Source organism: Eublepharis macularius, chromosome 5 (genome assembly GCF_028583425.1).
Source record: "Eublepharis macularius isolate TG4126 chromosome 5, MPM_Emac_v1.0, whole genome shotgun sequence".
Lineage (NCBI taxonomy): Eukaryota > Metazoa > Chordata > Lepidosauria > Squamata > Eublepharidae > Eublepharis > Eublepharis macularius.
Genome location: NC_072794.1, coordinates 13,894,273 through 13,919,768, shown reverse-complemented (window position 1 = coordinate 13,919,768; position 25,496 = coordinate 13,894,273). Strand labels below are relative to the sequence as shown.

At 46.6% G+C, this 25,496-nt stretch overlaps 1 protein-coding gene across 1 annotated transcript; it reads right to left on the bottom strand.

The window, feature by feature from the left end:
• Window positions 1–1,165: 1,165 nt before the first annotated feature.
• TMEM161A (transmembrane protein 161A) lies at window positions 1,166–25,114 on the bottom strand. Its single transcript, XM_054979100.1, has 12 exons — window positions 25,056–25,114; window positions 18,510–18,613; window positions 14,677–14,769; window positions 11,333–11,430; window positions 9,995–10,151; window positions 7,902–8,053; window positions 6,848–6,908; window positions 5,959–6,102; window positions 4,228–4,341; window positions 3,771–3,945; window positions 2,595–2,691; window positions 1,166–2,056 (listed from the first exon to the last, which is right to left on the bottom strand). The coding sequence occupies exons 1-12, from the start codon at window positions 25,056–25,058 to the stop codon at window positions 1,785–1,787; spliced, it is 1,470 nt and encodes a 489-aa protein (XP_054835075.1). The 5' UTR covers window positions 25,059–25,114; the 3' UTR covers window positions 1,166–1,784.
• Window positions 25,115–25,496: the final 382 nt, after the last annotated feature.

Here is a 25,496-nt window from a genome sequence, read left to right as displayed (position 1 = left end):
GAACATGGGCAGCCTCCGCACGCCGCCCCAGCCACCCGCTGGCCAATGGGCCCAGCTTTGCTGTGTGATGATGACATGTGGTGATGTCATCACACAGTCCAGGGCACGCGCACACATGGGGGTCGCCACGGGCACCAGAAACCCTGGCGCCAGTGATGCACACAGTGACCTTTACTCCATGCCCAGAAGATGGCAAAACTCCATCAGGATCCCTAGCCAAACTGATCTGGGGAAAATTGCTACCTGACCCCAAGGTTGCGATCAACCTTTTCTGGGCATGTAAGAAGAGGCCGCGAGAATTAAGTACTGTAAACAGCCTGAAGCTGTCTTCTTAGCCTCAGAGCTGAGGCCTCTTCTACAGCCTTTCCAGGGGCACCAGCTCAAAATGCCCTGGGAGAACTTGAACTCACAGCAGCGAGTGCACAGGTAACCCTCCATTTTCTAGTGGGCTATAGAGCCGGGCTTGAGTTTTTCTTTCCCCAGCCACCCTTAAGAATTGCCAGGGCTTTACCCTTGTACCAGGCAGCCTATTCTCATGCTTCAGCAAGGTCAGCTGCCGTAGCAAATGGAAAAGGCAAATGTGGAATCCATGCAAGAATCTCCTATTAATGGACAGCTGTCCTCCCCCCCCCCCCGTCCACACACACTTTGCATTGCAGCAGTCCTATTTCAAGCATAACTGTGAAACAGGCCTTAAAAAATCTCTCTGCCCCCTCCTGGGCCTGGTCTCCCAGTGTGCAGCCGGCTCAGTCTCCCATTGCGGCTGGAGCAGCCCTTCCCCACACGGGAACTTCTCTGCCAGGCACTGAAATGTATGGGAACGTCTCTTGGCTGGCTCTGGCATTTGGGTGCCTTCGTTCTTGCCCCATTTTGCCTTAGCTCTAGTCTCTCCGTTACCAACACTAGCAGGAATGCATTTAGCACAGCCCTAGGGAGTTTGGCGCCCTGTCCCCTCCCAAGAGCCCTGGGTTCAAATTCCCACTCGGCCACAAACCAGCGGCTGTCCTTCAGCATAACCTACCTGTCAAGGTTGGTGTGAAGGAAAAGAGGGAAAGGTATATTCTCTGCTGATGTAGGCCATTTCGAAAAAAGCAAAAAAAAGACCTAAACCAGCAGCTACGTATGATACGCTTTTAAAAAACTATAAATGGCATAGAGGGAGAAATTTCCCCGTTTGTTTCAAACTCCACGGTATGCATGCATAAAGATTTCTCCTCCGTATGATTTATTCTAGTTTTGTTAGACAGCTGAGGAGGTGCAGGCCGTATGCAGCCTTTTCCTGGCCCCAATTCATCCCCTGTGATTACAGCAGGACCTCCCTTCCCCCAATACCCACTCATTTAAATATTTTCACACTCCTGTGGACTAGAAACTCCTTTTTAAAAAGAACATTGGAGAGTCACAGTCAGCCGGATGCTAGGCGTTTTTGCTGTATCCCCCACATGCACATAAAAGGGACATGGCAAGATCAATGGGTCCCAGCCTGATGACCTCTACGTAGCCCTTGGAGCCTGTCAGTGCGGAGGCAACATGGATGAGCGGCGCTACCTTGAAGGCAATGTTCTGCCCCTTCTCCATCACTCCTGGCTGGCAGCAGGCAATGCCAAGAGGAAGGGATGTGGATACGTTTCCCCTTTGCAGAGAGGAGATACATGGGGGCTGGTGCATCGCCAGGCCCCAGCTGCGCACAGCCGAGGGGATGCCGCTGTCTGCCAAGCGAGGCCAGGGTCACAGTGGCACAGGGCCAGGGGGTCTCAGGAAGTCTTGCTTCGGACCTGGCAGAGTTAGGAGGCAGCCAGGTACTGATGGAAATAGAGGCCGAAGAGGCTGGAGACAATCTGGCAGGCAGCCACCCACCAGGTGAGGAACGAGAAGAGCCCACGGTAGAAGAGGGGGGTGAAGACGGTGCTGAGAGCGCCCAGCGTCCCCGTAATCTGCTCCACAGTGGCCTGGATGTCTTCCCCGCTGGCCCCAGTCGAGCTGCGGATAACGGGGGCGGCGTCCACAGCTGGTGACATTGGAGCAGGCTCAGGATAAAGGCCCCAGGAATATTCCCCTAAAAGAGAGCGGAAGAAAGCATGTGTGTGTTGAGCATCTGCGTGCAGTTTGTGTTCTCCACCATGATCCCCCCACCCGCAATTAAGCATTTTTGTATCATTTTCTCTGTGCCGTTCCCAGGGAAGTTTATGGAGAACATTTTCTTATTCTCCTAGAATACCCGAAATCCGGCCAGGCAGTAGAGCCAGAAGGAAAGGCAAAAGGACGGATCAGATCAAAGGGCTACTGGCACCAGCGTCCCTTTTTCCACGGGAGACGGCTAAGTAGAACCTCGGTGTTCAGAGAGAGTGCCTCTAAACCTGGAGGTTCCACTTAGCCATCATGGCCAATACAAAGGGGAAATTCTCTTCTTCTGCATGACTTTGTCCATTCCATCTAAGCCACTGATTGCTCCTACGGCCTGTGGCCAGGAGTTCCTTTAAGACTGTGTGAAGCATTTCCTTCAGCTCAGTTGCTGGTTTCAGACCTCCTTTGGCCAAAGATTGTGTCCCTCTAAAGGACAGAGTGGGAGAGAGAGATCTGCCTTTCCCCCTTACCGAAAGTTTTTAGAAGCAGCGTCAAGTGCAGGGTTACAATGATGGGGCCCATGTATTGCAGACTGACGACTGTTACGTAGCAGTAGATTCTGGTGATCTGGAAAGAAATAAGGAGAGACAACACAGAAAAACCCAGTAAGGTCTGCATTCCCGGAAGCACTTTTGCTCACAACCCATCTGCCCTGAATATAAGGGGCCATTGCTACATCCTGTGGCAGGGAGTTCCATAAGCTGTGCGAAGAAGCACTACCTTGCTACCAAGTACACTTCAGATTGGGTCATGAAACGAAATGGATGCACACACTGGAAAACCCAGCAGCGACCTCAAGAATACAGGGTTTGACTTCCAAAAAGCTGGCTTCTGAAAAGCTGCTTTGAAGGTATTTTAACTCCCCCCCACCAACTGTATTCTGCTCCCTGTAGGAATTATTCTGTCCTAATTGGGCATTGTGCAGATTAAATGCATTTGCACCAGGCTCATTTCACACAATGTTTTTCACTCCTGCTGGAGGGGTGGCTGGCGGGCTGTGGGGGCCACACTTCAGTTGCTCGAAAATGGCTGCATTTCTGAGGTTTTTTAACAAGCAGTCCACTTAGTGACAAATTTTTCCACCCCACCATCCATAACTGCTTGAAATTTGGGTGGTGGAAATAAAGACCAAGTTTTCTGCATGGGAAAAAAACATGTTCCCAGCCTGGAACCTGCAAGGGCAGTGGGCAGCTATGGATAGCAGAGGTCTCTACAGCCTCTCTTCGCCACACCTGATGAACCCAAGACAGTTTACAATTGGCAATAAAGACAACCGACCAAGTATGCATTTGTGTGCCCGTTTGCACAATCACTTAACGTGGTCAGTCTGCCCCTCCTCCCCATTCTGGCTGAGAAAATGAGCTGTGATTCGGATTCGAATCTCACCTTCGCCCCAAACCTGCTCCCTCCCGGTCTCTGTCCTGGCTGCCATGGGGGAAGGGAGGGATAACTGGCTTGAGATTTTTGAGGGCTCCATTTGAAATCTGTATTTTTTACAGATTATTGTTTCATCACTGTTAACTTTATTGGGGCGGGGAGAGAATTGTGCTGGGGTTTCCAGATCCGGCTCGAGCCCCTGAAACGGTACAGCCCCACGGTAGCCTCTGTGTGCATTTCCAGGCCTCCCACCTTGGCTCAGCCCGTACCCTTCGCTGGATCTCCAGCACGCTGATCCGGCCCGCTTCCCGCTTCATCTGTTCCACCCAGCGTGGGGCAAGATTCAAGTAAGCCTGCAGGTGGTGGTGGATCATGGCCAGACGGAGGAGGCAGAGCGCCACAATGGCCCAGAGGCGGAAGGAGTTGTAGGCGGCATCCGACATACTACAGGGAGGAGGAGAAGAAACGCTTGGCAAGGGGAGCGAAGACAGACACTGGACTCACAGACCACCTTTACACCAATACACGGAAAGCATTTTGCACTCAAGTTTAATGCAATCCTAACAAGCGTGCTTTCGATTTTAATCCAGAAAACAAAAGCCACTTCAGCCAGCAGAAGTTTCAGAAACTTTTGGATAAAGATAGGAAGGAGGGGGGGGGGAAAGATATTCTGTAGTGCCTCTCAGAAACAAAGAAAAATGCTAAAATGAACAAACCAACCCTCACATTTGGACCGTTTCCTTGCCCAGGGGGGCACGCAGCAGGAGATCCCGGGAAATCGGCTTGACCCACAGCACTACAATCATCACAGGGGCGAGGAAACTGGTGTGCAGCAGGAGCCTGCCAGGGGTTGGGGGGACGCACGGGAGGAGAGAGGGAGAAAACAGAGCATGTGTCAGATTCTCCAACCTTTACAATCCAGAGCTAGGCACTGGGCAAATCCAGAAGCAAGATGAAATCCAGTTCTTCTAAATCCTGACAAGCAAGCAGGGGCTGGGAAGAGAATGACGGCCTTTCCAAACAGCTGGTAATTCTCCCTTTTTTATGCCCACCTTCCTTCAAACATCTAAAACTGAGCCTCCATATTCAGAAGCAGTATACCTCTGGATATAGGCTGTCGCAGGGCAACGACCGTTAGAGGCTCAGACCTGCTGGCTGGTCTTCTGGAGTCGACCACTGTGAAAGAGGATGCTGGACTACATGGGCTTTTGGACTGATGTGGGGAGGGGGGTTATGCCGAGGTTCCGATCCAGTTTCCCCTGTGCCATCAGTGAAAAAAGAAGAAAAAAGGCTTCATAGCCACACCTATTTACATGCTGCCCCTTCCTCGCCTTTGGTATTTTCAACAAAAAGATAATGGGGTGGGAGTGGGGGTGTGACAATGGTGCCATGTTTTAAAACACTCATTAAAAATGTTAAAATTGTACAGCCAACTGGCAAAATGGCCCTTCTTTCTGCAAACAGAGGGCCTGGGCTATTGCAAGAGCTCCCCCCTTCCGGAAAGAGCACATTGCACTCCTGTGCTCTACGTAGAGAAACACAGAGCCTCGCAGCAAGGGGGGGCCCTTAGGATTCATCTGCCACGCTGACCCTAAACACTGTCTCAAGCCTGCCCCCTATCTTCATAGCCCCTTTCTCCATTCTGTTTCTTGATCTACCACAGCTGGACAGTGGTGTTGGAGCTGACTTTGACAGGTAACAAAAGTAGCAGGGCAGTATAGTGGTTACAGCATTGTATTCAGGACTTTCTTGGCCTAGGCCCACCTTGCAGGGTTGTTGAGGGGATACAATGGACACAAAAAACAAAGAGGGGCAAAGCTTCAGGGCAACCACAGGAGCAGAGAAAAAAACCCACAGCACCTGTTATCTGGTGTTCATATGGAAAAAGAGGAGAGAGTTAAGCGATGGTGAATAGCACAACTATTATTATTATGCGCTCTTGAGAAAGAGTCCCGAAACAGGAAATCAGCGTGCGTCCTGTTGAGCACGGAGCGGCTTCCCCCTTCCCCTTCTGATTGCATCTGGTCCGCGGGTCCTCCCGGCTGGGGAGTGGGCTTCGGAGCGCTTCTGCTGGCAGACGGGTGCAGCCTTCAGAGAAGAGAGGAGTGCAATTGCTTTTTGAATTAGGAAACATCATTCTGGACTTTATTGACTTTGGGGAAGGCGGTCCTCTCCATTTTGGCTTGTGGTTGTGCTTGTTATTTATTATGTAAAAACATGCTTATGTTTCAAATAGTGACGAGAGTGTTTACGACTGTGCAGATAAAACATAAATATTGCCTTTGTATTCACGTGTCTGTACCTGCAATTACCAATTGCTGTGGGTTTTTTTCTCTGCTCCTGGGGATACAATGGACGGCAAACCAAGTACGAGGCTCTAAAGTTTAACCTATCTGTGCCCTCCCATCTTGCCATCTGCCCTCTATTTTTTTAAAAAAGTCAGCCTCGCTACGTAACTGGATCAACGGCCGGTCAGCTGCCATCTTGAGAGCGTCCAAGTGCGTCTGAGCCAAACGCAGCCCTGGGAAAGTCAGGCAAGCACCGATGAAGGAGCAGAGGGCCGCCAGACCCAATTTGATACTCAGCTTGGTCACGGGGATTCTGGCAAAGAAGCAAGAAAGGAGGTTTCAGTCAGGCTGGCGGTTACACCCCAACATCTTGAACTCCAGTCACGTAACAAGAGGTTTCTGGGCTCAGGCCAACAATCCATCAAGGCCGACATCCTGTTGCTAACCAGGTGCACCCAGAAGGCCCACGAGAGGCCAAAGCTTGCCAAAAGGCCTAGAAGTGGAAGTAGACATGGAGGCTCCATCGGCAACAGCCACAGACAAACTACTCCTTCACGCGTTTGCCTCTATGCTAGCGGCTGTCACTCCATTCTGTGGTGGTCAGTTCTTCCGTTTAATTCTGGAACACAGTGCTGAAGGGATTTAGTTCAGTCAAGGCCCAGGCCCCGTTTTCTTGCCTCCTAAGTTCCTCAAGGTATATTGCAAACCAAGTCAGTCACTTTTTTCAAATAAAAGCCACAAATTCACGGGGGGGGGGGGCGGGGGGACAGCTGAAATTCTCTACCCTAAAATTAACCAAAATAATGATGCTGTTACAATACCACTGTTTTCCAAAAGAAGAAGGGAATAAAAACAGACAGGGAGCAGCTAAACAAAAAGGCTTTTGCGGGGGCGGGGGGGGGGGGGAGGAGGATGCTCAGAATTTGAAAAGAAATTTCCCTGCACAAAACTGGGTTTGGAAAAGCCCCAGCAGGTCTGGATTCAAAATGACACGCTGGCAAAGAGGGGGCAGGGCGTTCCAACGGTCTTTAGCTTAAGATTGCCGGTAGGCTACTTACGTCCACTCCCACACTTGCTCCTTTAAGAACACTTCCAGGTTGTCGTAAACGTTGGTCAGCCCTACACAGACGAGCAAATCACATATAAGTACCTTGGGGGCCATAACTGACCCACAGTCCCGCTACTGCCTCGGAAATGAGACCAAACCTCCCATTTTGCCCAGCATTCTCCTTCCCTCCCTGGCTAACCAACTGCCCCAGAAAGCCTTACAAGCAGGGGCACAGAGACTCCGTTGCCCCCCCAGAGTAGGGTTGCCAGCTCCATGTTGGGAAATTCCTGGAGATCTGGCGGGGGGCGGGGGTGAAACCTGGAGAAAGTGGGGTTTGGGGAGGGAAGACACCTCGGCATGGCATAATTCCATAGAGTCCACCTCCAAAAGTAGCCATTTTCTCCAGGTGAACTGATCTCTGTGGCCTGGAGACCAGTTGTAATTCCGGGAGATCTCCAGCCACTGCCTGGAGGCTGGCAACCCGACCCCGAAGCGACTCGCTTTCAGAGGTATAATGCTCTTGATCATGGAGGTTACATTTAGCTCATGGCTGCCGGCTGCCGATGTACTTCGCTTCCATGAAGAGAGGAGGAAAGAGACCATGGCTTAAAGGCAGGGCATCTGTTTGGCATGTGGAAGATCCCTGGTTCAGTCGCCGGCATCTCCAGGATATAGGTGATGTGAAAGACCTCCACCTGTGACCCTGGAGAGCCATTCCCATTCAGGGGAGACAAGATCAGGCGGGCTGGACACCAGCACCCTGACTCAGAAGGCAGCTTTATGTTTTCATTAATTTTGTCCAATCCCCTTTTAAAGCCATCTAAATTTACTGGCCATCGCTAAATCCTGTGGCTGTGAGTTCCACAGACTAATCGTATATTGCTGTGTGAAGAAAAGCCGCCTTCTGCCTGTCCTGAATCTACCGCCCAACACTGCGCCTCTAAGTTCTACAGTCTGGAAAAGGAAGAAACAATTCTCTCTTTCCGCTTCCTCTACCCCAGGCAGAACTTTAACACACACATGGCCATATCCATCCTTTCTCCAAAACTGAACAGCCCACGTACCTGTGTCAAGTCCAAATTCCAAGTAATCTTCCCGGACTACAAGGACCACCATAGCGATCAAGAGGAAGAAGAAGGCAAAGGACAGGCAAACCGAGCGCTCGCCCCCCTCCTCAGATTTGAAATAGTGGCGCATCACCATGAAAAAGATTTTTCTGGAAAGAAGGTTAAGGATATAACACTAGTAATCTCACGTTCCTTTTCTGAAGGGTGTTTCTTTTAGGTATTTAGGATTATTTGGAAGACAAAGAACTATGTTTTTATTTATATATATTTTTTAAAATCTTCTCAGCAAATAGAAAGGTAGCCCAGTAGGAAGGTCTTAATCCTCCCCCCCCCCCCCGTTGTGCTAGTTTTCTACTTGCAGGAGCTTTTCCCCAATGATAGCAGTGTTAAAAATGTGATTCCCACCCCCACCCCCAACGTTCACCTGCAGATTGAAGTGATATGGTCCATTTTACCATAACAACAACAACAGCATTCGATTTATATACCACCCTTCAGGACAACTTAATGCCCACTCAGAGTGGTTTACAAAGTATGTTATGATTATCCCCTCCCCTCAACAATCACCCTGTGAGGTGGGTGGGGCTGAGAGAGCTCTGAGAGAGCTGTGACTCGCCCAAGGTCACCCAGCTGGCTTCAAGCGGAGGAGTGGGGAATCAAACCCGGCTCTCCAGATTAGAGTCCCGCGCTCTTAACCACTACACCAAACTGGCTCTCAGTCCACTGGCATCTCAGTCCACTACATGTGTACACCAGGCTTGGCTGAGCAGTGTACTTGAAACGGCAATCTCAATTAGAGTGTGTATTTTCAGAAATATATATAGGAGGAACTAAGATCAGTATTGTGAGCCTAGACTGGGTGATGAATCAGGAAGACCCCGGTTTGAATTTTACCTGTGTCACAAACTCACTGGGTAGCATCAGGCACGCTCTACTTGCAGCCTACTTTACAGGGCTGTGGTAAAAAGGTAAAAGTAGTCCCCTGTGCAAGCACCGAGTCATTACTGACCCATGGAGGGACGTCGTGTCATGACGTTTTCTTGGCAGACTTTTTACAAGGTGGTTTGCCATTGCCTTCCCCAGTCATCTACACTTTACCCCCCAGGAAACTGGGTACTCATTTTACCGACCTCAGAAGGATGGAAGGCTGAATTAACCTTGAGCCGGCTATCTGAACCCGGCTTCCGCCAGGATCGAACTCAGGTCGTGAGCAGAGCTTGGACTGCAGTACTGCAGCGTACCACTATGTGCCACAAGCAGGGCTGTGGTAAGGACTGCAAAATCCACATTTCTTAGTTGCGGAAATTGTGGATCTAACAAAATTTTTGGAGGGGGAGGGGTATAAAAGGTGATGGTAGAATGAGACACCACTCTCCATAAGTTTGGTGGTGCAGCCAGTTTGGTGTAGTAGTTAAGAGCGCGGGACTCTAATCTGGAGAACCGGGTTTGATTCCCCACTCCTCCACTTAAAGCCAGCTGGGTGACCTTGGGTCAGTCACAGCTTCTCGGAGCTCTCTCAGCCCCACCCACCTCACAGGGTGTTTTGTTGTGTGGATAATAATAACATACTTTGTAAACTGCTCTGAGTGGGTCTTAAGTCACCCTGAAGGGTGGTATATATATAAATCGAATAAGAGTGCCTTCTTCATTCCAAGGAACAACTAAATTGTGATGTGTACCTGTCTCCAGAGGCCTTTACCGCCATCCCTGAAAAATACACGGGAAAAAGCAGCAATAGGGTATACCTGGATGGTTTTGTTCTGGATGGGAAGACAGTATTCGACACACAGAAAGCCTCAACCTCTGTTATTGTAAAGAGGTCCGATTCCTAGCCCTTACACTTAAAGAAGGAAAAAGGACCTTCCTTGGCACATTAACCTCCTCTATCCATTCACTGTAGGTTATTTTAAAAAGCCAGTCCCAGAATATTTATTTTCACAATGCTTGGCAGATGGGGAAGCCCAATGTGGCATACCTCCACTACCCCCACCCACCCCAGCCTCGCAGGAGCTTCCACAAGACAGAAGAAAAAGTCTCCCTTCCCTCAGATGAACGGGGGCCCTCCAGGTCGCACAGCAAGAGAAGGATACATGGAGAAGATGACTGTAAGCAAACACCAGAGTATACCGATGTTGGCTTCTTTCCGGGGGTCCACCAAACAATAGTAACCTTCAGTGAACAGGTAGACAAAGGTAGAATACACCGCAAAATCCACGTACCACTGATACTCCAGGAAATAGCGCAGGACTGCAAAAAGGGGGAACAGAATCAGTGACCGCTCGCACTGTATCTCAGAGAAGTCTTTTTTTCTTCCTCGCGCTCAATTTTTGGAACTGCCTCTTCCTCTTGCACCTCCCAAATATTTGCTCTGAAAATGTTTTAAGGATGACCCTCACTCATAGGAGGCCTCTCTCTGCTTCTGCATGAGTCTGTGTTCTAGGCATGGCTTCTTAGAGGGTAGGTAAACGGTGGGAAAACAATCCCATGGCAGCAGAGGCAGACTGAGAAAAGTCAAAGCCAGAACAAGGAATCATGCAGAGGCAATATTCTGGAGGTTAGAACTGAGCTGGCTGCTAAGATTTAAAAGGGAACCAACATGTTCCAGGATAGTCAAAAAAGGTAAAGGTAGTCCCCTGTGCAAGCACGGAGTCATTACTGACCCATGGGGGATGCCGCATCACGACATTTTCTTGGCAGACTTTTTATGGGGTGGTTTGCCATTGCCGTCCCCAGTCAGCTACACTTTACCCCCAAGAAACTGGGTACTCATTTTACCAACCTTGGAAGGATGGAAGGCTGAGTCAACCTTGAGCCGGCTACCTGAACCCAGCTTCCGCCGGCATCAAACTCAGGTCATGAGCAGAGCTTGGGCTGCAGTACTGCAGTTTACCACTCTGCGCCACGGGGCTCTTTATTCCAGGATAGTATACCTCTGAATATACTGGAAAGAGCCTTCCTGGAGGTATCTGGTTGGTCCTTTTTGAGAATGAGATGGACTTTAAGACTGAATCCAGCAAGACATCCCAAGATCAAGAATGCTGAATAGTCTAACAGGCTAGAATACAGGACTTTTGGAAACCTGGATCCGATCCCCTACTCAGCGGAAAGAAAGCGTAGAACTATTTGTGCTGTTCTAGAAGGTCTCTTCACTTAGTTCTGTTTGCTAAGGAGGGCTCAGAGAATGAGATACCTTCCCAGGTCTAACTTAGAGCCAAGCTACAAGGGACGAATGACACTTGAACGGCAAGTGAACAGACTCACGTGTATTCGTCCCTGTTCACTTGCACTCCACTTGCGCTCCACGATCACGTAGTGGAGTGCAAGTGGAGTGCAAGTGAACAGGGAGGAATACACGTGAGTCTGTTCACTTGCTGTTCAAGTGTCATTCATCCCGTGTAGCTTGGCCCATAAAGAACCCACATATTTACCCAGGGCATCCACTGTTGTGATGGGGCTGGTCTCCAGTTGCAAATCGATATCTCGGGGCACAGTGGTGGGCTTGTCTTCTGTCACTCCATTGATCCTCCTGCAAGTTAGACATATATAATTACCCAATCAGGGATCCCCTACGGACATAGGAAACTTCCAGTTTCCAGGAAGCCTTTATTTTATTTCTAGAAAGGAGAACTCTATTTAAATTTAAACATCACAGCACCAAAATATAATGTAAATAACATTCTGGAAGGATTTAAAGACTATGTAAAGTTACAGATTTGCATCACTAAATTTAATTGATCAGGAACCAGAAGAGCTGAGGGCTGAAACTAGAGACATTATTTTAAAAGAATGTGCAAACACTATTTCCGTAGCCAAACGCAAGGAGAAGCCTAGATGGATTACTGATGAAACCCTTAAAATTGTTAAATATAGACAAAAAGAAAAAGGTGAAAGAAAAAGGGTCCGAATTCTACATGTAGCTTTTCAGTGGCCTGCATGCAGAGACAAAAAGGACTATTATAATAGTCAGTGCAGGGGAATAGAACATAAAAAAAAGGAAGAAGAAATCTGTTCCACAAGACGACTCAGGAAATCAATGGGAAATTTAAACCACAGCTATGGATGATGAAAGATCAACATGGAAATACAGTATCTGATCAGAACGAAATAAAGAAAAGATGGGAACAATACACTGAAGAACTATACAGAAAAGATGAAAGGATGACAGGTTCCTTCAAAGAAAATCTTTTGATGAAAAGCTTACAATTTTACCAAGTGAAGTGAAAGCTGCATTCAAAGCAATTGGGAGTAGATGGAAAATAGAAAAGAGTCCAGTAGCACCTTTAAGACTAACCAACTTTACTGTAGCAAGAGCTTTCGAGAATCACAGCATCTGACGAAGAGAACTGTGATTCTCGAAAGCTTATGCTACAATAAAGTTGGTTAGTGTTAAAGGTGCTACTGGACTCTGTTCTATTTTGCTACTACAGACTAACACGGCTAACTCCTCTGGGAGTAGATGGGATATCAATAGAGCTGTTTTAAGCTACAGAAACCAAGTCCATCAAAATCTTAACAAGGAGATGTCCACAAATATTGAAAACCAAACAATGGGAATGTTCGGTCTACATTCCACTTCCAAAAAAAGGAGATACCAAAGATTGCAGCAGCAAGTATCAGACCGTCACATTAATTTCCCAGGCAGTCATGGTGATGCCCACCACATATGGAATGAGAAATGCCAGCTGTTCATGCTAGATTCAGAAGAGGCACTAGAGATCATATACATTTATGATGGTTAATGGAACACACACCAGTGAATTTAAAAAAATCAGTGTTTTATAGCTTACAGCAAAGCTTTTTGACTGTATGGATCATGAAAAGCTATGGATGGTGTTAAAAGAAATAGGGGTGCTACAACATCTGATTGTTTTGATGTGCAACCTGTACTCTGTACAAGAGAAGAAACGGTTTCCAGTTGGCAAAGGTGTCCATCCAACAAGGACATATATTTTCTCCCTACCATTTCAACCTAGATGCAAAACATATCATAAGGAAAGCTGGATTAGATTTAGGTGGAGTGAAAACTGGAGGGAACATTAACACAACTCGTAGAAAATAATGAAGACTTGAAACAACTACTGATGAAGATTAAGGGAGAATGTGCCAAAAGTAGGATTACAGCTGAACATCGAGAAGATGTCTGTAATGACTACAGACAGGGGTCATTTCGAAGAAAAAGAGCTGGAGGAACTCATTAACAGAACTCATTAGCATATGCCATGCCCCTTGACATCACGGACGGGTCATTAGCATAACTGATTTGCATATGCCACACCCCTGACATCACCTATCCTGGCTGTTTTGGACCCAATCCTGGCCATTCAGGACTGAAATTGGGTCCAAAATGGCAAAAAGGGGCTGTAAATGGCCCAAAAGGGGCCCAAAATGGTCAGGATCAGGCCGCTGCTGAGCAGGAGAGTGATCCACCACCCATCAGAGGCCCGATCTGGGCTGTTTCAGCCCCAATCCAGGCCAAAACGGGCCCAAAATGACCAAGAGTCAGGTGGGCAGGGCCACCTGACATGTGACTTCTTTGGGGAACTGCTGGAACTGTGTTCCTGCACGTTCCCCCTCGAAATGAGCCCTGACTACAGAGGAATTGCACAATTTTAAGGCTGACAATGAAAACATTGAAATTGTTAAAGATTTTCTATTCCTTGGCTGGATCTTCAACCAAGAGGGAGACTGCAACCAAGAAATCAGGAGATTGAGACACAGAAGGAACCAGAACAGATCTGTAAGGATAAGGAAGTGTCACTAGATACCAAGGTCAAGATATTCATACTATGGAATTCCTCATTACTACGTATGGATGTGGAAGTTGGACAATGAAGAAAGCTGATAAGAAGAAAGTTGATTCATTTGACATGTGATGCTGGAGGAATGTTTTACAGATAGCAAGGATGGCCAAAGACAAATATAAGTGGGTCCTGCATCAAATGAAGCCCGAATTCTTCCTAGAAACGAAAATGATGAAACTGAGGCTCTCTTACTTGAGCCATATAATCAGAAGACAAGACTCACTGGAAAAGTGAGGACAGAAGGTGGAGGGCAGTCGGAAAAGAGGCAGACCCAAAACGAGAGGGCTTGACCCAATAAAGGAAGCCACACCCTCCAGTTTGCAAAATCCGAGCAAGTCTGTTAATGATAGGATGTTTTGGAGGCCTTTAATTCATAGGATCACCATAGGTCAAAAGCGACTTGACAGCAAATAACATATACATAGAAATGTATATAAGATTTATGTTTTTGTGCTATTGTTTTTACTGAGATTTGGAATTTGTACAGTATACATCAAAATTTATCTCTCTATCAAGAGAGAGAGAAACTGCCATTTTCCATTTAGATGACTGGTCTCCTGTAACTGGTAAGTTAAAGGTCTTCAGAGGGAGAAAGGCCTTTCTCAATACCAGCAAGCAAAGATCTTCTAACTCAAGACGGTGCGGATTGGACTGGGGACCTTATTCAAGTCAAAAAGACTTGACTATTACTCTATTACTGAGCCACAGCTCCTTTCCAAATATCTGCCATCATAGCTGGGGCAAAGCTGGCACAAAGGGACCGTGGCAATTGGAAGAATTCAGACTACATGGATAGAGTGGTATTTTTCTCCCTTGCTCATAATCCCAGATTCTGGAGACACATGATAAAACCCAAGAGGTAATAGGCTGAGAAGAGACAACAATACGAGAGATCCCTAGGAACTCATGGTCACACACAATTTTTCAGCTCTTGCTACTTTGACAGCCAAGATGGCTGCCCTCCCGCCAACTCCAGACTTACCGTTCCCCGCCTAGCCTTTGGCTTCTGCTTGCCTGCTAAGGCAAGCAACTCTTCTTCGGAAGGATGCCGGTAGCGATGCAAGCTGAGGGAGACAGAGAAGGGGAAAGGCTGAAAGACTGAAAAAAGAAACAAGTCACTCACACTGGAACTGGGGCCAGTTAGAACTGGCAAGAAAAGGAACACTGGCCCCATTCAGGCCTCGGCCAGGCAAAAAGTAGAATCCATCCTTGTCTTGACCTTGGGCGGTGGGGTTGCTTTTGAAATTAAAGGGGGAGCAGCCCCCTACCAGGATTTTTTTCCAAACCATGTGCTACTCTGGGGGCAGGAAGTGGGTCTCCTTTAGGCCAAAGAGGCTGCCTCCATTATATGACTATGTAGGTAAGTTATGTATGTTCATAAAAATTATGTGATTGAATAAATACCACAAAAGTGAGAACGTGCAACCTTTCAACATACAGGATTTGTGCCCAGTGGCACCTTAGAAACTACAAGATTTTCAGGGCATAACTTTCGAGAGTCAGAGATCCCTTCTTCAGACGTCACCAAAATAAATTTACAAATGATATGAAATGGATACCAATGAATTACCAATAAATAACAGACAAAGACACTGAAATTACATGAATATCCACATCATACAAAAAAAGATGAGGTCTTGGGTACAACTTGTTTCAAACTAGTGGTATCTTCACTTTGTACAACCGAGTATCTTATCTCCAAATAACGCAGAGGAGAATAAAATAACCGACGTGGGTCTTGTGGCAAGAGAATATTCAATATAAACAATTATGCCAGGATTGTAAACTTTTCTTTCCAATAATACGGCATCTGGTGTATGACAACAATTTTGGAAGAATTTTTTTTTTCACACCAAGCATTTGGGAACGTGGATATTTATGTTCTTTACTTGGCTCTAATTCTGTGTATAAATGTCAGTACCTTATTTATTGTGAACTTGTTGGTATCAATTTCATTATTATTCTGTAATTATACGGTTGGTCAGTTGCACATTTCTATTGCCATGCTATCATAAAATTTTTGGAATATACATAACTTATCTACATAATTATTTATATTGTGTTGGCTGCTTTTTTTTAAAAGGTAATTATTGCTATTTCTTTTTTTCTCGTTGGAGGACCACTCCCTGTCTGTTTATTCTTCGTTTATTATTATTAATGTGATGTTAGATCAGCGCAAATCTTGGGAAAATTCCCAACCGCCACGGTGAATAGAGTTAAAATTGATTTTCACATATAATAATTCAGAAAAATACATATTAATAAAATAGTGGATAAAATTATTAAAATTCTACAAAGTTATCAATAAAACTTAAACGACCAGTTCCTGATGAATTTTGCAGGCTGCCATACAAAAATTTGCAATGAATTTTCATCTATAAGTAACATGCTAATATACGCCGAGTCTGATCGACTAGGATCCCTACTAAACAAGGGGAGGATAAACTTAGAGCGAACCTCTGGATACAAAGAACAATGAAGTAAAATGTGTTCCATAGGTTCAATCTCCCCTGAACCACAAGGACATAGCCTGTCTGTCTTAGCAACCTTTTTATATTGCCCATCCCAAACCACAGAGGGTAATACGATATCTATCATCCTTTGCTTTAAAACTTGTTTTGCCTGCTCAAACCCCATTTCCAGAACAGAACAAGGGGAAAAGGCCAATTTCGCCAGCTTAATCCTAATTGCCTTTAGCCACAAAGATTGATAAGTGTCTCAAAGAATCAAGGGGGTTAAGACTTGAGGCTTAAAATTTAACTTTAGCCAGAGCTTTTTTCTGGGAAAAGAGGTGGTGGAACTCAGGACCGCACAATGACATCACTTTGGGACAGCTGGAACGGGGTGTGTGTTAAAGTTTAAATCATCCTTGGTGAAAATGGTCACATGGCCAGTGACCCCACCCCCTGATCTCCAGACAGAGGGGAGTTTAGATTGCCCTCCGCGCAGAGGGCAATCTAAACTCCCCTCTGTCTGGAAATCGGGGTGGGGCCACCGGCCATGTGACCATTTTCAAGAGGTGCCAGAACTCCGTTCCACCACATTCCTGCTGAAAAAAGCCCTGACTTTAGCCAAAGGTTAATGGAGGTGAGGCACACCCTAGCCTCTACTTTTAACATACCTTTCTCCAAGCGCAAGGTTGCATTTCAGACACGATGAGGCAACTGAAGGGCTACTCTCAGAAATTTCGATTGCACTCGCTCCAGAAGTTCAAGGCAAGAAGAAGATGGCCCAATCATGGTCTCGTATAAAAGCTGAGCCAAAATAGTTTGAGAGCAGCTGGAATATATTGGCCACCGTTGGTCCATAAGAATTTGATTATATTGTAGGTGGATTTTTGTCCAGCATCAGCTATGTAGTCACAGTGGGCTTTCCTTGAGCCAGCGGCATGCAGCCCTAAATACTTAAAAATGGCCACCTGCTCTATCTTATGGCCATTTATGCTCCTTACCTGGATCTTAGGTATCCTACCAAATGTCATAATTTTAGAACCTCTCCCTCTGTTTGGTTGTCTGCCAGTTTGCCAAGGCAATGCCAGCAACGGAACCCAGCACTCAGCTTCTGTGCGTAAAGTCATGTCACTATAGGGTCGCCAGCCTCCGGATAGTGGCTGGAGATCTCCCGGAATTACAACTGGTCTCCAGGCCACAGAGATCAGTTCACCTGGAGAAAATGGCTACGTTTGGAGGTGGACTCTATGGAATTATGCCATGCCAAGGTCCTTTCCCTCCCCAAACCCCACTTTCTCCAGATCTCACCCCCTAGATCTCCAGGAATTTCTCAACTTGGAGCTGGCAACCCTATACCACTACAGCCTCCCAGTATAAAATATGGCTGAACCCTTTGCACTCTTTGAATACAGGTGTGGGGGGCTTTCTCCTAAGCCCCTTCTACGTTTTCTTCTTGCCTTTCTACCTTGGTAACCCACGTTCTGTTTTATGGTATGTTGTGCCTTAAACGGTTTGTTTTCCAGTTCTGAAATCCTAGTATCATTGCATTCTTTGCTGTCTGATTCATTTTTTAAATATATATAATCTCTAATCCACCTTGAGGTTTTGTGAGAAAGGCAGGCCATAAAGAAGTACGAAAATAAGTCAATTGAAAATTACACAGAGGACAAATTATTAAGAAATTAAAAACAAATAAATATAATTCTAAAAATTGCTAATGTGGACACAATTTTAATAATTTTTTTAAAAAGTTTTACAGCAGAGCCCTAAGCAGTTACCATCTCCTGAGTCCATTGAAGTCAAAAGCCCTAGAAGGGTGTAACTGGTTTAGGACTAGATTGTTAGACAATTCACCTAATCAATTTTGTTGGATAAAACCTACTTTGGAAGTAAGTGCCACCGAGTTCAAGGGGACTTACACCATAAGCAGGGCTTTTTTTCAGCAGGAACGTAGTGGAACAGAGTTCCGGAACCTCTTGAAAATGGTCACATGGCTGGTGGCCCCGGCCCCTGATCTCCAGACAGAGGGGCGTTTAGATTGCCCTCCGCACCGCTGGAGCGGCGCGGAGGGCAATCTAAACTCCCCTCTGTCTGGAGATCAGGGGCCGGGGCCACCAGCCATGTGACCATTTTCTCCGAGGGCAACCCACTAAGTTCCACCACCTCTTTCCCAGAAAAAATGCCCTGCACATAAGTCAGTGTGTTGATCATTGCAGCCTCAAAGTGCTCAGAGATTCTGCTGGTTGGACAGAAAATGCTTGGATTCTCCACACAGTGAAGATTTTATGACAAACAGCAGAGAATTTGGTACCCTTGAGCTGCTGCCCCCCTCCCCATGCCCTGGGTTGAGCTACCTTCCACTGCAGAGGATCCACCGTGCAAAGGAGAAGTGTGGGGCCATCTTCTGCATGATGCTGGCCACGAGCAAGGAGACCACCAACTGCACCCCCATCACCGCCTGAGGAGCAGAAAGAGAACAAGCAGTCCCATCAGCTGCCTAGGACCGAACCAAGAAAGAGGGTGCTTCACGTTTACGCATGCAAAACAAACAAGACTTGCGGTCCAGAGGTTTCTACTCACCATGCAAAAGAAGCCACCTTTTCCAAGCAAACACCTTGCAGAATCTTTCAATGGTTATCAAATGCCCTTTTAAAAATCAGGTTCCTAAGCAGTGCTTGGGAGGGAAGGCGGCACAGTATAGCAGTGTCAGTATGGGGATGGAGCAAGGCTCATTTGGAGGGGGAATGCACAGGAACGCAGTTCCGGCAGTTCCCCAAAGAGGTCACGTGACAGGTGGCCCTGCCCACCGGACTCTCAGTCATTTGGGGCCCGTTTCACCCTGGACTGGGGCCGAAACGGCCCGGATCGGGCCTTGGACGGGTGGTGGATCACTCTCCCGCTCAGCAGCGGCCCAATCCTGACCATTTTGGGCCCCTTTTCGGCCATTTTCAGCCCCTTTTGCCATTTTGGGTCCAATTTCAGCCCTGAATGGCCAAGATTGGGTCCAAAACAGCCAGGATAGGTGATGTCAGGGGGTATGGCATATGCAAATCAGCTATGCTAATGACACACTTCCGGTGCAATCAAGGGGCGTGGCATATGCTAATGAGTTATGCTAATGAACTGACAGTCTTCAATCAATAAATCTGATGTTGTTGTAGTGACTGTATGAAGCATGTCAGCAAGATGTGATTTCCAGCATCACGTGGTTCAAATCTTCTCAACCCACCAGCCATCTCTTTGCCTTTCTTATCCCCATTATCCGCAGCCACTATTTTTAACGTCACAAAGTCTCTTTAGCCGTTTTCCCGTTCTCCTATGGCAAACAAAAAAGTCACTCCAGGTGACCAGGAAGAATAAACTGGAACAGAATTTGTTCCATTCTTCTTTCAGCCATCTTTGGATGTGCCACAAAAATGTCCTAACTCAGCTGTGCCTGGATGGATGACGATTAAAAATACATATGGGCTTCCCAGACCCTTGATCTGTAATGTGAGTGTCATAGTCTGGGAAATGGGTGCAAGTACAGATACATTGGTTGGCTGTTTCAGCACGGTGACGGAAGATCACAGGTGCAGAAACATGACCCAGGGGCTAGAACACTTGTGCTATTAGGAATGGCTAAAGTATTTTAGCCATTCCTCAACTGAAAGTCAGTTTGGTGTAGTGGTTAAGAGTGCAGGACCCCCCCATGCCTGATTGGAAACAGATACATCTAATAATGCAAAAAATATTAAAGACCAACCTGCAACTAAAGCCAGAGATGTGTCTATTGAGTTTAGTGGATATTTCAATAGAAAATGAATTTGGAATTTTGATTAGATACATGACAACGGCCGCAAGAATAATTTATGCACAATACTGGAAATCGAATACATTGCCAGCAGTAGATGATTGGCTGATAAAGATGTTGGAGATTGAGGAAATGGCAAAAACGGAACTGCTGAGGGATAAAACGGCAGCAAATTTGTGAAGATCTGGAAACCTTTCATGGACTTTCTGTATATAAAAGAGAAGTCAGAACTAATGATCTGTGGATTTGAAAATTAGGGTTATAAGGCTGGCAACAAATGATAGGCTGAAGCAAGCGGGAAAAATGCAGATATCTTCGCAGTAAAGTCGAAGTTTTTTGTTTAGTTAAGATTTGGGTATTACGGATGAGTTATTAAGTAATAAGAAAAAAAATACTGTAAAATGTTTAAATGGTATGTCTTGTTTGTTTGTATGTTTTTGTCTCTCAATGTGAACCTTTGGTTGTCGTTTGCTGTAATAAAATAAAATTTAAACAAACAAACAAACAAACAAAAAAGAGTGCAGGGCCCTAATCTGAAGAACCGGGTTTGATTCCCCACTCCTCCGCTTGAAGCGGAGCTTCAGTCACAGCTCTCTCAGAGCTCTCTCAGCCCCACCCACCTCACAGGGTGATGATTGTGGGGATGATAATAATAACATACTTTGTAAACCGCTCTAAGTGGGTGTTAAGTCATCCTGAAGGGTGGTATGTAAATTGAATGTTATTATTATTACTTAGTTAGAAAAAAAAACAATGGTTAAGCAGGTGGCCTTGATACAGGTTACGTGTGAGGTGGAGAAAGTGGATTTAGAAAACTTTTTCTCCCACTGCCATAATACTAGAACTTGGTGGGGTGGGTGACATGGTTAGCACATTCAGACCAGATGTAAGGAAGCACTTCACACAGTGCAGAATTTAGTTGTAAACTTACTGACGCAGGCTGGAGTGTTCAGATGGCTTTTTTAAAAAAAGACTAGTAACAAAGTCTGTTGTGGGAAAAAATACAAAGAGAAAACTGATTTGTCAGGCCCCCACTGCAGGGCCGGACTTCTCCGCCACCTTCATGGCCACTGCAGGGCCTTGGAAGGGCCGTGCTGCCATACTGGGCCTCCCTGCCACCTCCACAGCCCCTCAGAGGACTGATGCAGGCTGGGTTGCTAGGTCCCCTTACCCTCCGGGCAGAAGACCTGGCACTCACCTTTGGGTTATCCTTGCATGTGTGCAAAGCACATGTGCTCCTCCGCTACATGATGACATCACTTCCAGGACATGATGTCATTGTGCAGGCCACATGATGCCCTGGGGAGTGCTCCTGCGCTCTGCAGTGGGCCGAACTGGGCCACTATGGAGGCTGTTGGGGTGGTGCTCTCCGCAACAAGCCAAACTGGGCCCAATTCAGGTTGAATCCAGCCCATTTAGAGCTGAATCAGGCCACTGCAGTGCCCAGGAGCACTACTGGGGTGGTGCACACGGGCCCAGGAGTGCTCCTGTGCTCCACAGTGGGCTAAACCCACTGTGGACTAAACCCACTAAGACCCACCTCACAGGGTGTTTTGTTGTGGGGATAATAATAACATACTTTGTAAACTGCTCTGAGTGGGCATTGTTGTCCTGAAGGGCGGTATATAAATTGAATGTTGTTATTATTATTATTATTATAAATTGGGCATGGAGGCCTGACACAGCAGGGCAGCCCAACCATGCCCCTGCAGCGGTCACGCCACTGCAACGGGCCTTCCCGCTGCCCGCAGCAGCCTCCTTGGGGCCTCTTCGGCAAGTCGTGTTGCCGATGACTCAACTTTTATCCCCGTGGAAAGGTGTGCGAGTGCACCTGCGCAGGGATAAAAAGCGAGTCATCACCAATACGGCTTGCCTTTTAGATAGTAAGATTAGCCACATTTATGGAGCAAAAGAGGCCTGCCAATGACTATTAGTCCTGGCATAGCTAAATGGAACCTCCATGTTCAGAGGCAGTGCATCTCCAGATACCAGAGTCAAGGAACACCTTCTTGCTCTGCTTACAGGCTTCCTGAAAGTATTTACAGGATTTGAGGCTCTGTGGAGCTTAGATCTGATACAGCTTGGCACATTTTATGTTCTTCTGACATATTAAACAGAATAAAACAGGGATCCTCCCATTCCACTTTATTAACTTTCTTGCCTTTGGAAGAAAACGGAAGTCTTCATTACTAGCCATCAAAAATTGTTATTCATCCACTTAAATGCAGCATATTGATGGCCTCCGGGTTAATTTAAAACACTTCATAGCCTCCTGGAAGAAATATTTCCTTGTCAGAAGCTAACAGGCTTATTTAAAAATTACAAGTTTGGGAAGGAACATCCTTTTGAAGCTTTTTAATAGATGTAGGAAGGAAAGGAATCTGAAGCAGAGGTGAGAAGTGAGGAAGAAAATCCAGAAGAGGTGAGAAATGGTCCCCCACCGCAACCAAGGACATGGGAAGCCACCCCTCCCTGCCTGGAGTCGTCACTCAAATCTAGAGACCATCTACGGTTGTCAGAAAGCGGACACCAAACAGCGTTGTATTTTTAATTTCACGACGGTTGATCTCTGCCTAGCAGAGGGTGAGAGGATTGGCCCCACTCCAAAAAGCAAGACAGTTGCCCCACACTTTCAACCTGCGGAGGCAAATTTGGGGCCAATTCTCTCGACTGGCATAATTCTGAACAAAGTTGGGAGGGAAGAGCAGGACTTCTACCTACTTGCTGCACACATTTCTGTGCACATTGCACACTATTCATGAGAAGGGGCAATGTTTTGCCGACAGTTCGCTGCAGAGTTTGCATTTCCCAGATCTCTAGAGGCAGGTCGTGTTCAGATTTGTCAATTTTTACACAGGAGGAGACAAACATCCCTTATTTGGATCCAGATTCCTTGGGATATGCTTCCCCCAGTTACCCTCTAGCTAGGGTTGCCAGCCTCCAGGTAGTGGCTGGAGATCTCCTGGAATTACAACTGGTCTCCAGGCCACAGAGAACAGTTCACCTGGAGAAAATGGCTACTTGGGGGGGGGGGGTGGATTCTATGGAATTATGCCATGCCAAAGTCCTTTCCCTCCCCAAAACCCACTTTCTCCAGGTTTCACCCCCCAGATCTCCAGGAATTTCCCAACTTGGAGCTGGCAACTATACCTCTAGCAGAACACAGACGCCCACCCAGGCAGGGCCACTTCCCACCTCTTCTTCCTCAGCCCGAGCAAATATTCTCCTTCTTTAACGTTGTCCCCTAATTTTGATTCCCCTCCCTCAAAACCTCCCGTCTCTTTTCTCTTGTGCACCCTTAGGCCTGCATCTCCAGACTCCCAGCACTGTCTCTTCCTTCAAATCGTCCCTACAATTTCATTTTCCCCACTGCTTGCTCACTTTCCCCATTGCTTGCCCCATTTTCCCCACTGCTTGCTCACTTTCCTCCCTTCCTCTGGTCAAAACTTATATTGGAAGTTCCTTGAGTAGGGGCACATGTTTTGATTCCAATAATATATTACCATACTAAAGTCATTTAATCAATGTCAAGATCACCATTTGAGTTCTGCCATACACGCGGCTAAATCCCTCTCTGTCCTGCAATGATTTTACTCATTTTACACTGCATTTTTTGCAATTCATTTTGCTGCTGGATTTCTCAATTTCATATCATTGACACTGTCCATGGAACTTCTTTTTTGTATTGTCGAAGGCTTTCACGGCCGGAGAACGATGGTTGTTGTGGGTTTTCCGGGCTGTATTGCCGTGGTCTTGGCATTGTAGTTCCTGACGTTTCGCCAGCAGCTGTGGCTGGCATCTTCAGAGGTGTAGCACCAAAAGACGGAGATCTCTCAGTGTCACAGTGTGGCACTGAGAGATCTCTGTGACACTGTGACACTGAGAGATCTCCGTCTTTTGGTGCTACACCTCTGAAGATGCCAGCCACAGCTGCTGGCGAAACGTCAGGAACTACAATGCCAAGACCACGGCAATACAGCCCGGAAAACCCACAACAACCAACTTCTTTTTTATTCTGAAGATGCCTGAACGGGTTTGAAGAAAGATGGACAGAAATCATTTTAATCCATCCATACTTTGTAAAGTATACACTGATAGTGCTTATATTATAAATTAACAGTAATAAGATATTGGTGATCATTTTTCTTCCTTAATTTCCCCCCGTACTGAATACCCCCTTCCTCTCCCACCCAATCTAACCTTCCCCTTTAATTCAAAGCCCTACTTATGACAGCCCCTGTCAAAATCAAACTGGCCTCTGCCACTTGTGCAAACCAAGCACTCTCCGCTTGAATTTTTTCTTTCCCGTCTGCTTTGGTTTGTTCCCTGCACACCAGCCCAGGATCAAGTCATTTGGTTCCCCTGCTCTGCTTGATTAAAAGTCTTGTGTAACTCAGCAACATTCCTAATTTCTCATCAGCAAAAACTGAGTCAATTTTGGCCCTGTGTAACTCAAAACTGGGCTTAGTCTCTCTGCAGCTGAGACCCATCTTATCTCTCCCCTTACCTTAATTCATCTTCCTTTCATCTCCTTAACACAATCCCAGAGGCTCCAAGTAGAATTTACAAATAAGGGCAAGGTTGCCAGTTCCAGGTTGGGCAATTCCTACAGATTTGGGGGAGCAAAGCCTTCCTAGAGCAGGGTTTGGGGAAGGAAGGGAGCTCATCGGAGTATAATGCCATAAGCTCCATTCTCCAAAGCAAGTATTTTCTCCCAGGGCACTGATTTCTGTCATCCAGAGATCAGTTGTAATTCTAGGAGATCTCCAGGAGGTTGGCAACCCAAATTAAAGACTTGTGTCTGCTTGTCTGTCTCTCGCCCTCCCTGCCCCCTTTCCCTTAACATAACAGGATTTCTTTGCCCTGAAAATCCAAGGCAGGCAGAAGTTTAGCAAACAAAACTTCTGTCCCCGCAGTAGCCCTCTTCCAGCAATCGCAAGCAGGCTGCCTCTAATCGTGGAGGCTCTACAGAAGCTGACAGCCACAAAGACCACCCTTATAAGCTAGCCACCATCTAAGAAAGCATGCTTCTTAAGCAGCCCAGCCCTGCCCTTCTCAAGTTTCTTTTTTTGGAGGAGAGAGCTTTGAATGCAAGCACTGAACTCACCATTTTAGCTGGGGAGGGGGAGGGAAGCCACTGCAATCAACAGTGCAGCTAGAGGGGAAGGAGAACTTCTGAGCTGCTTGCAAAAGTAGGTGTCGAATCCCAGCAGTATGCCTCAGCCAATCACAGACGGTGGCTACGAGTGACTGCCAAGCCCCGAACCAATGGCAAAGCAAACATTTGGAAACAGGCGGTGTTTGTCCCTTGCTTTCTTTTTTAAATTCGAAGTCCACCTGTTTCCGGTTTTAAACCGATGCCAATCTAGTTAGCGCGTTGCATCTTGGGATTTGTAGTTTGCTTTTATCTAGTTTGGATAAACTTCAAACATGGCTTGCCAGTTTTTCTCTGCGCGGGAGGTTCATAGTTGGGCGCCTTATGTGCCGTGCTTTAAAGCTCGTAGAGGATTTTGCATATATTATCATTAGCATGAATAATGTTAATAAT

Bases quoted from the DNA above. Each gene is read 5' to 3' on its own strand.
- TMEM161A (XM_054979100.1), bottom strand. The intron at 14,770-18,509 runs GTAGCTCAACCC...TGTCTCCCTCAG, and splicing joins TGGATCCTCTGCAGTGGAAG to CTTGCATCGCTACCGGCATC. The intron at 6,103-6,847 runs GTAAGTAGCCTA...CTTCTTTGCCAG, and splicing joins GAGCAAGTGTGGGAGTGGAC to AATCCCCGTGACCAAGCTGA.